Raw genomic sequence first — 11,241 nt, 5'->3', positions numbered from 1 at the left:
TTAACAGTAATATATAACATAACTTATATGAGGTTGATAAACACACACACACACACTCCAAACCAGTGAATTAATGTTTTCTGTCACTCTGCTTATTTCTACACTTCTCTCCCCTGAGAATATCTGCATAAACAAAAATGAAAGTGAGATTTTATCAAGTTTTAATGCGGGCATATGTTTGTGCATACATGTGTGAGTGTGAGAGACAGTTATAGAAGAGACTCACATTTCTCTGGTGGAGTTATTGTGATGGTCTGGGCTGTGAACTCCTCGTCAAAGTATCTGGTGTCTGTCTCAGACGTCACCTGAGGCTTGAACGGAGGAACCAGCTGGGACAAAGAGGTGAGGAGGACACACAGAAAGGGAGGATTAGATTTTTACAACAACACGGGCGACAGCAAACTGTTTTAAACCACAGAGCAGCTGCTTAAACGAAAATAAACTTCACAAAACTTCCTGCAGTTGATCAGAAATTGTAATAGTGGGTGCAAAGGCTCAGAGACAGCAGGGTCTGCGCCTTAACTCATTATCAAAGTAGCTTTCATCTTAAAAATACTTAAATCTCTACTGTATGTTTCCTAGCCTCCTCCTCAGATTCAGAACCACTTGTCTGTGCCTTTGGCCGCATTTACCTGGTACCTGCCTGGTACAAGTGACCCAATTCTGATTTTTTTACTCACATGTGGCACAGATCAGATATGTATTATGAACGTGTAAACAGGAAAAAAGCACATAGAATCGGATATTCTCAGATCCGTTTCGGGCCTCAATCATATGTGGAAATAAATCTGATAGTAATCGGATATCTGCCAGTACGATATCATCTAAATGGACAGATCGGATATTCCCTGTCATTTCGATTCACATGTCATTGACAATGCAACCATCTCATACTTTTTCGCATTTTAATGACATATGACGCACAGCTGTCACAACTACTGTCCACTGGAAAAAACAAAAACAAATTTTTTACTTCCGTTTCAGTAACCAAACCCTCATTTAAGCATGTGGGTTGTTTCAAGTGTTAAGCAAGTATGAACACAGGTATTGGATATCAGTCACTTGTAAAAGTAGATGTAAACAGGCGGTCAGAAAAATCAGATATAGGCAGGAAAATCAGAACTGGGCATCAAGACATGCAGTATAAATGCAGCCTTTGTCATCAGCAGACTAGATTATAGAACAGATATAGATTGTCAAACATGAACAGGAGGAGAGGATGTGAAGAAAAGTGGCACATCCAGAAAGGAGAGGAGAGAGCAAAGTGAGGAAAGGAAGCTCGGTACCTGTGTAACATGCTATAGGTGTTGTCACACAGGACTGGAGTCACACTTGGTGGTGTTATGAGCAAACACATGCACATGAAACTGCGAGACCTTCAGGATACAACGTCACACCTCTCCATAATGCCCTGCGCTTTATACGTCTGCCTGTCTGTTCTGATGCACTCATCATGTGTGTTCATGTGTGATATATGCACACTTACATGAGTTAACCCTGATCCTCTGTATAAATACAGTTCATCATAAAATTAAAATTCAAAGTTTTAACTTATGAAAACACAGGAAGTTAAATAACTTAACTACAGATCTTTATGTTGAGATATTGGCACAGCACAGAGTGCAAACATATGACTGAACCGTCATGCTGCTCCACACCTTTTTATCATAGACATCCTGCCAGTCAATTCCAGAGAAGAAACTGTGTCTCATAATTTCTTTTGCATCATCTGGTCCTCCACCAAGCCTAGAAGAGAAGAGTGAGGAATGTTAATTATTATAAAACAATATTGAGAACAGAAGAAGCAACATTTGATTTGAACCAATAAGATAAACAGAAAGTGATCAAACTTAGATGTTTCCGTCTTCATCGAGTATATTTTCAAGTATCACAACAGTTTCATTCATATAAAAAGATGCTGGATAAATTATCCAATCAGAGGGCCACAAATATAAGGTAAATTGGTGAATGAAACACCAAAAGAAACACATTGTAAAGAAGGCATTTTTTCCTCATATCATCAAAACATTTGAAACTGTGTGTATATGCTGTATATATGGAACAGTTGTGATGTCTGTTCATATCCCAGATGAAAATAAATATACCAGAAGGAAGCAAGACAGTGTATCTAACATTTTTCATTTTTATTTTTTTTTTATTTGCTTCCCGATTTTTCAAGGACATTTGACAAAATCACTACAATTAATCCCTCTGTGTGTCCAAAGTGATTTTTAATGTAAGGGACAAAAACTCTCTGTGTGTATCTGCGTGAAACACACGCACAATTACCCACATTAACCCTTGACACACACCGTTTGTTGGGGTCTTTAATGAGCAGGCCGGACAGAAGGGACTTGGCGTCGGCAGACAGAGTGCGCGGGAACTTGATGTCCTCCATGAGGATGAGTTCAAACAGCTTCTCGTGGTCCTGGTTGTAGAAGGGCAGTCGGCCACACATCATCTCGTACGTCACCACCCCCAGACCCCACCAGTCTACCGCCCGGCCGTAGTCGTTGTCCTCCAGGACCTGAGGAGGATACAGAGACAGACACTTAGAGTTTCTTTAATTTCTGCTTCTTTTTTAACGGGGCCATTTGTTTTATTGGACATCTGCTTTTATTCTGCATTTCTGCATTTATTTTATTAGACATTACAGACTGCCCAAGGTATTCAGTTAAGACACAGACAGATGAGCAAGGAAATACGGCAAAGGAGAGTCAATATGCCATTTTGCTCAAGGCATAAATAAAAGAAACAGTAAAAGCTGAAATGAATAGAAGTGGATGCAGAGATAACAAGGACTGAGGTGTAGATCGGAGTCTCCTCTTTCAATGCACACACACACACACACACGCACACAAACAGAGGCAAACATCATGGGATGGCAGGTCTTCAGAGGCCACTGTTACAGTAAGGGAGTCAGTGTGCTGGCGTGGCCCACCAGATGCCCCCTCTGGTCCCTGCCAGCTCTCTTTGGCACACTGATCCTTTCCTGGCAGGAACAGACAGGAACGTCCCTGGACGGAAAAGGCAGGAACAGCCCTCCACAGTCCAGCCTCCAAGCTGGCGAACACAGGTACTGTACTGTGAGACGTGTGCGTTTGTGGAGGAGAAAGACGACCCTCCTGTATCAAAGTCTTATACCTGGGCTGCCTTCCTATTTCTATTCCCTGCCTGCTCTCCTTGTGCTGTCCTCTCCATCCGGTCTTATCCTGCCTTCTCCGTCCTCTAATCATGTCACTTGTTCCTTCTCTTTCATCCTTTCAGGTGCGTGTTTGCTCACCTCTGGAAGAGTGAGGGAGGCAGGAGGAGGAGGGAGGCAGACGCAAGAAGAGAGGTATTTCAGGTGCTGTTGAGGCCCACATTAACATAATAAGCTTATTAACATGTAACACCATGATGAGTGTAGATGTGTGCATGCGTGTGTGTTGTGTGTATGTCTGTGTGTGTGTGTGTGTGACTGACAGACAAACAGGCAGGGCTGGAGAGCAGCCAGAACAGCATATGTTGTACATCTCGCCAATAATAATAACATCTTCTCACTGTTAATAATGGACCAGGCAGGGTGGACATGAGCACAAGATAACAGACACAAATACACAAACATACACACACAAAATGTTTTTGACACAACCATTATAAAATCACATGATAAATATATATATAGCGAGTGTTAAAATATCAATAGATTTGAAAATATACTGTACACAGAGGTAATATCTGCCATTAGCAACAGCAGAAGTACATACAAGGCTTTGCTTGAATAGAGACTTGTTTTTATCCAAACTGCAGACTGAAAATACATCACCAGAAAACACAAAAACACTCAAATGTAATGAAAAATGTACTGTTTTCTGAAATACAATCTAATATTTTAGTACTTGTGCTCCGATGTTCCAGATTTCAGGCACATGAACATTTCAATAGTTGTGTCAAAAGATGAGAAGGAGTTGGTTTGAGGTTATAAAACTTTTAAGTCCATCACTTTTATAGTGATGGATATCCATGAGTATGAAATTTAAAAATAAATCTGTGGGATATAACTTCTAATAAATCAATCTGATATAATGTAAGTAATATTGTCAGCAAAGAGTCAGCAAACCATTAATAATTATTTTTAAAAAGTATTTCATGTTATCTTTATACTGTAGATGAGGGACCCTGAATCTTTCAGCTGTCAATTCTGTGGGAGACTTGCTATAATATACCTAACAGTCAACACACAAAGACGAAGGGTTCTTAAGGTAGTAAGATCATTTTACTTGGCAGAAAATGATGATAAAATGCCAGATGAGGGTTCAGATGAGGTTCTGTTGTACACCCACAATTGTAAATCATGTTAAATGTAATGCACTGAGCCCAGGTGAGAAGAATCGCCAAACAGCTGCCTGCGAGTTTCCACAGCAGCTCAATATGACAGAAAGCTCGTCATTAACTGACTGAACTCACACACTCGACACTAAACTGCTAATGATGCAGGCGGCTGCTGCAGTGCCTGCAAGTCAACATGTTCGTGGAAATGAATAAGAGAGTTATGAGTGCTATTTTATGTGGGAATGTGTGTGTGTGTGTGTGTGTGTGTGTGTGTGTGTGTGTGCATTAAGCTGGTCACCCTGTTGGCATCTGCAGAGAAGAGCTGGGGGAACGAAGTCTGCCGCCAGCTCCAGATATACTATTGATTGGTACGGCTGGAGGGATAACACTGGCTTAGACTGCTGGGAGACTGTCAGAGACACACACACACACACACACACACACACACACACACACACACACACACACACACAGCAGATGGAATATTTATCCGTCCTCATCAAATTCATAAAGTTTTGAGAGTGCAGCAAACTAGGAGATGTTTGGTGTTGTTTCAGTCCCTGCAGCTAGAGGAGGGACACACGAACACACACACACACACACACTGTGTGCAGTTTATGAAATTCAGAGGAGCTTACAAGGCTGTTTTCGATGCTGATCTACACGGCTGTGTGCGCTGTGTGCCGAGTCTTTGTACAAAAAAGGTACAGAAATGTATACAAATGCAAGCTGTCCAGTTGGATATGTATATGTATGCGCATGCAAGCGTGTGTGTGTGTCCTGGGACAGAAGAAAGTGGTGGCAGCTCGGTTGCAGGCAGGGAGCAGATTAATCCACACAGAGCCAGAATGCTGCCCCACAGCCTTAGGCATGGACGCATGGGAGTGTGTGTATGTGTGTGTATATTTTATAAAAAAGACAGGACAAATAAATAGGACAAGACAGAAGAAGTAACAAATGAAAATCAGCAGGAGGGAAGAGGAGAGAAGAGAGAAGAGAGAAGAGAGAAGAGGAGAGAAGAGAAGAGAAGAGAAGAGAAGAGAAGAGAAGAGAAGAGAAGAGAAGAGAAGAGAAGAGAAGAGAAGAGCTCAAATTAAAAGCAGCCATGAGGGATAAGGTCTTGTCCTGTCCTGGTCCCTGTTGGGGCAGCCATGTGGCAGCTCGATGCTGCTCACAGGACGGGGGCTTTGGCAGCCTGGACAGGACTAGATGGGACGGGCACACACAGCCTGTGGCTGTATCAGCCCAGATACCCAGCAGGCTACAGGGAACACAAACACACACATCTAACACACTGGGCACAGTGAACATACATTCACATATTGTTGGTGTCAAGCAGAGACCTTCTATCTCCAGTGTCATCATTTTGGAATTTGATTTATGCTGATATTTTTGCAGTGTTTTACTAATGGCTGACTGTGCCGCTATGTTTGTGAAATATTTACAGTTACAGTAAAAAAAAAAAAAGAATCACAATGCCCAACATATACAACATTCAAACAAAATAAAAGCAAACACATACAAATAAATGGAAAAAGCCCAAATCTATCCCCGTCAACACTTTTAACAAAAAAATAGCCACGAGGAAATGTGTCAAACACAAAAAATAACACTCCCCATGTGTTCTCTGATCCTGCTCCATCCCTTCACAAGGACCTACACTGCTTATTGTTCATTAATCTCATGTTAATCTTTTTTATTTTTGACTATCCTTGACACAAACAGTAACACCTCAATCTTATTCTTTACAGGTTCAGCTGAAGAATTATTCACTTTACAGCGTTGTGTTGCTGAAGCATCTATGTACGAGTTCCTTCAGGCACAGAGCAGACACAAACCCTCTTTATTCACTTCTTATCTGCCCTTTTCACTGACGGCAAACACAGGAACTGTCTGAATTTCACTCCTGTAACCCTGAAATATTTTCTCTCCCTTCTCATCTTCCTCTGTCTTCAACCCCCAACCCCCCCCCCCCCCCCCCCCCCCCCCCTTCTCTTTTTAATCCCGGCTACTTTGCATCTCTGTAACTTGGCTCCGAGCAAACTGTGTTATTTTTACACGCGGACGGGCGAGCAGAGCGTGCGGGCGGGCGAGTGGCGGCGGCGGTGGTGTAGATTTCCAGGTTTTTTCCGAGCACCTTCCTCCAACCTCGCCCATCTGCCGCCATCTGCCTCGCTTTAGCCCGCACTTTCTACTGCAATCACACACACAGCACACACGCGCGCGCACGCACACATACACATAAATGCACACAGACGCACATCCTGTGAAAAATAACCAACAGCCTCCAATCAGCTTTTGGCACGCAAAGGAAGGGACTCTAAAAAAAAGCACAAAATGCTGCGCCAAATTGTCCTCCATACTTTTTCAAGTGGGATATACACTATGCCTCTCCCCTCCTGCCTTCATCTCCACATCTCCATCGCTCTGTCTCCACCACCCACAGTCCTGCACCATTCTTGCCAGTTGATCTACTGGCCTTCGAGTGAAGCAGCGCTGATGGCTGGACAGCGGATGGCTGCAAAAAACTATTACAAGAATGTAGTTGTGTGTATGTGTTTGTCTAATTCAACCAACACCACCTTCATGCACATAAGCCCCATATTTATTGTTCACCACACTGTTTCACGCCTGTGAAATCTGCAAATGAAAATGTACATGCATTAATTTAATGCAGATATTAAAGGCACGGGCCTGTGAGAGAGTGCCTGGATCATCACTTCATGATTCAAAGATACGGGTATACTGAATGTGGTTTGTCTAGCGTTGAATGCAGCTCCTTCATCAAACTACCCAGAGTATGCCCATTTATCAAAGATCACTAATAATCCCAGTTGTTAAACTAATCAGCCGGAGCTGTTGTTAGATAAACAGGCGCTGTGCATTGGGAAACATGAGTCCCACAGTTCACAGGGGCTGTCCTAGTGGAACCCTGAGCGGTGCAAAAAATGCTGCCTAATGGATAGGCCGCCTGTGGATCCCACAGATGCTTTTATGTACTACAAAGCCTTAGTCAATCTGCTCATTTACAGAACTTAACATACAGTCCCTGAGATTCAATTCAATTGATGAATGCAATTTATAAAGAGTCTGCATTCTGTTGGGGATTTTGTCGATTATATAAGTAGAGCTGAATGCCATATACGCAACACATCTATGCAGGTTCATGTTATTATTGTACTATTTCACATAATTTTTGTTTTTTTGATTGACTAATATTTAGGTGATTGTCTAATGCTATATAACTTACTAAACTGAAGATACATAGTGCTATATTTACCTGATGTATGGAACTATACTGTATTAAGAATTAAAGGTTATTCTATTGTTGCAGCTGTAACTTACTGCATATTTGGGCTACATAGTGTGGAGATCAAAGGAAAAAGACTGAAGGTGTGAAAATGAGGTAGAAAAACAGTTACTGTAAATTATTTTACAATATTGTGGAAGATGAAGACAAAGAATAAGAAAAGAATGAGGGTGCAGAGGTTCATGGCAGGAAAAACAGAGAAAAAAAAAGTAGAAATGAAAGAAATAAGACAAAAGACAAGAAGAAAACAGAAATGTTACCTCAGGTGCGAGGTACTCTGGCGTGCCACAGAAGGTCTTCATGGTAGCAGCGTCTGTGATGCCCTCTTTGCAGAGGCCAAAATCAGTGATCTTGATATGGCCATCTTTATCCAGCATCAGGTTCTCCAACTGGAGGATAAAAAATACACAGCAATTCATACAATGCAACTTTCACCATCTGAATCTCAATAATCTGGTGAAATAAAAGAGAAAACTGTAATGCTGAGAATGCAGTTACACAAAGATGGGAACTGGCCTGAATTAATCATAAGAGCCTTTTGTCAGAGGTGCTGAATAATATTTAATTCTTACAATTTGTGACTGAGAATCAACACAATACTTGACTACTTTGTTAACTGACTAAAATACTGACTGTGTACTGTGGAGTCAAGGTTTTGCCACTGATGAGGAGAACAGAGGTAGAGTGATAAGGAAAACCAGGCTGTATTACCCCACGTAGTGACAGGACACACTCTCAGACACACAAACTCTAAGCAGAGGAGGGAAATAAACTTCAGGCATATAGTGGAGCCACTCAACCTTTTAATTTTAATGGCTGAAGTGTTTTTCTCGCTCTCTGTCTGCTTTTTCTCCTTTCAGTTTTCTTGGCTGCTGTGAGCAGGGCTGGGGCCAAGGCTGCCAGGCAGACGCTCAGACAGAGCCATCTACCTCTCCTACCTCTGTGGCATCAGCACCCCCCCTCCCCCTCTCCCCTGCCTGCTACTGCCTCCCGCACTACTCTTCTTCTACTGTTTTATGTCTGTGTGAGCTTGTTCCTGTCCCTCTCTTTAATTACCACACATCCTGAGCCACTTGTCTCCTCGGAGAGTGGATGAAAAAAAAATATTTTAAAAACTGTGGAAACACAAAAGGTGGGGGGGCTAAAAAAAAAAAAAAAGTTTTCTAATCACTCTCATCCATGCCCTCCAACCAGCCTCCCCTCTCTGTTTCTGTTTACCTTGAGGTCCCGGTACACAATCTTGGCTGAATGCAGGTAGTCGAGAGCCGAGACGATCTCGGCACCGTAGAAGCGCGTGCGCTCCTCTGAGAACACCCGCTCTCTGGACAAATGGAAAAACAGCTGCGGGAGGAGGGAGGGAGGGAGAGAGAGAGAGAGAGAGAGAGAGAGAGAGAGAGCAGAGGAGAGGGTGAGTGGAAGAGGGAGAGAGAGAGAGAGAGAAGGAGAGAGAGGGCGGGGGAGAGAGAGGAGGGGGAGACAGCAGGGACGGCACAGCAATAATTACTGATTTATTGGAGGAAATTAGCACAACACAAACTGGCTGCCCGCACCATATTGAGATGATAGATAGCGGAGGGGAGGGTGAGCGTGGGGTGTGTGTGTGTGAGGGGTATGCGTGGAGAGGGGTGGGGTGGGGGAGTCTCGGAGGAGGGCGGGTGGAGGCACTCAGCAGCTGGCGCCTCATCTAGCAGCCCCCCTCACCACACACACACACACACACACACACACACACACACAAACTCACACACACATACCTCTTCCACGTTACCCTCTGGGCTAGGTTGGCACAGTGCTGGCGTGGAGTTCGGCGACGGGGGCCAAATCAAGGGTTTAATCAATACACCAGTCTAGTTAAAGACAGGCCGACCGCTGCTGCCGCCGTCGCCAACACTACTCCCCCCCTCCCATCCCAACTGCCTCCAGTGCAACACTCATTAGTGGCCTAACTGGCCTTGCCCCCTGAGTCTCCGTCTTCATTTACTTCATTCTCACATCCATCCCTTTCTGTTTTTGGCAAGAAACTCATTTTTATCCTTTAAAGAGTACACAACTCGTTTTTCTTTCTTAGGTGGCATGACCTCCCGTTTCTCCTCAGTCTTGCTTTTTTTAAATCGCTCACCTCACATTTCTTCCATCTCTCCCTCTCTCTCTCTAACTCTCTCCCTTGCCATCAGTTGTCAAGTTGTCACTGCCACACAGCTACACATGTGGCACCAAAATGACACCAGCCTGCTGTGCCGCACCAGTCAAGTCGTACAAATTACCCATGAGGCCAAAGGGCACACATCTCCCCATTAATTGTTCAGGGAGGTTTGCATATGGCCGCTGGAGTGATGCTCACAGACCACCTTGCTCAAATGGTGTCCGTGTGTAACGTGTGTGTGTGTGTGTGTGGGGGGGTGGTGGGGGTGGGGGTGTGGTGAGAGGGGGTAACACGACAGGTGGGCCTTCATCAGTGTACTGGCAGCTGTGACTGTGGCAGGTTTGTAATGGGTTGTGTGTGTGTGTGCGCGTGTGGCATGTGTGGTCACAATTTGTCCGTTGAGGTAAAAATTTGCTGTGTGTGTTTGTCTAAGTATGTGTGTGTTTGCTGGTGTTTTCTGTGCATGTGTGTGTCTGTGTGTGTGTTTGCTCAGGCCTGGCGTTGGCTGAACTGCCTAACTAACTGGGAGGGGAGCAGGTGACAGTTACACTGAGGGAATGAACCAAGATTGCAAAAACGGCCCGATTAAAAATCTGAGAAATGGAAAAGTGGGGGAATCCAAACTCATTTCGTCTCCGACTGTCATTCTGGCTATATCTGCCCCATAGGTGTGTTCATAAATAGACACAAGCAGGAGAGGGATGGAACGGAAAAGAGAGATGAGGAGGCAAGCGAGGGGCCAGTTGGTTGGCAAATTAACTGTGTTAGAAAGCTATTGAACAGTCTAACTTTAGTCACTTATTGAGTGTTTGCACGTTTTATCATTCCTCTGCTGCATTCCTGCCGTTGATTTCACTGCTCCAATTAGACTATTTTACATCAATGACACTTCTTTATGTAAAATATTGTGCATTCAGCTGTGAGAGACAGTTATAAACCAACAAATGTTTTGCAGAAAAGCTTTGAAATAGTATTCAAAACAACAATTTTACATTTTGAATCAAGTATAGTTTTGTTTTGCTTAAGGCCTGCATCTGCAGCAAAGGAAAGAGATACATTATCATATAAAACACGTGTAACAATCCTGATATTTAACTTTTATTTAAATTAATATTTGAAGGATTTTTTGAAAGAAGATCCTAGGAATGTAAATTATGAAATACTGTAAATGTGTAACTATACCCAAGCTTCAACACATCTTTGAGCTGACAGTAGAATAAGTGGAGTGCCTAATCGCTGTCAGTTACTGTGGTAGACTTTTGGTTTAACTGGCTGTTGAAAGCAGTCACACAAAAATAGGTAACCACATACAGCACATCAGTCATGAAAGTATACGTGTGTGTGTGCGTGCACGTGTGTGTCTTACCTCTCCTCCATTCACATACTCCATGACAAAACAGAGGCGGTCTTTAGTCTGGAATGAATACTTCAATGACTGAAACAAGAAACACACACACACACACACACACACACA

The 11,241-nt window shown here is 43.3% G+C and overlaps 1 protein-coding gene across 9 annotated transcripts in view; it reads right to left on the bottom strand.

Annotated features, from left to right (window-relative positions):
* akt3a (v-akt murine thymoma viral oncogene homolog 3a) overlaps positions 1–11,241 on the bottom strand; it is a 55,531-nt gene that overhangs the window by 5,891 nt on the left and 38,399 nt on the right. For all 9 annotated transcript variants that reach the window (XR_010931369.1, XR_010931366.1, XR_010931370.1 and 6 more), the window contains 6 exons: positions 11,134–11,202; positions 8,843–8,965; positions 7,885–8,013; positions 2,313–2,527; positions 1,659–1,746; positions 227–329 (listed from right to left, as the gene is read on the bottom strand). Coding sequence is in view for 4 of the 9 variants with exons in the window: in XM_067610507.1 (XP_067466608.1) it covers positions 227–329; positions 1,659–1,746; positions 2,313–2,527; positions 7,885–8,013; positions 8,843–8,965; positions 11,134–11,202 (727 nt within the window). In the remaining 5 variants the exon portion in view is untranslated. The remainder of the gene's footprint in view (positions 1–226; positions 330–1,658; positions 1,747–2,312; positions 2,528–7,884; positions 8,014–8,842; positions 8,966–11,133; positions 11,203–11,241) is intronic.

Source organism: Thunnus thynnus, chromosome 14 (genome assembly GCF_963924715.1).
Source record: "Thunnus thynnus chromosome 14, fThuThy2.1, whole genome shotgun sequence".
Lineage (NCBI taxonomy): Eukaryota > Metazoa > Chordata > Actinopteri > Scombriformes > Scombridae > Thunnus > Thunnus thynnus.
This window is presented reverse-complemented; position numbering and strand designations above follow the sequence as displayed.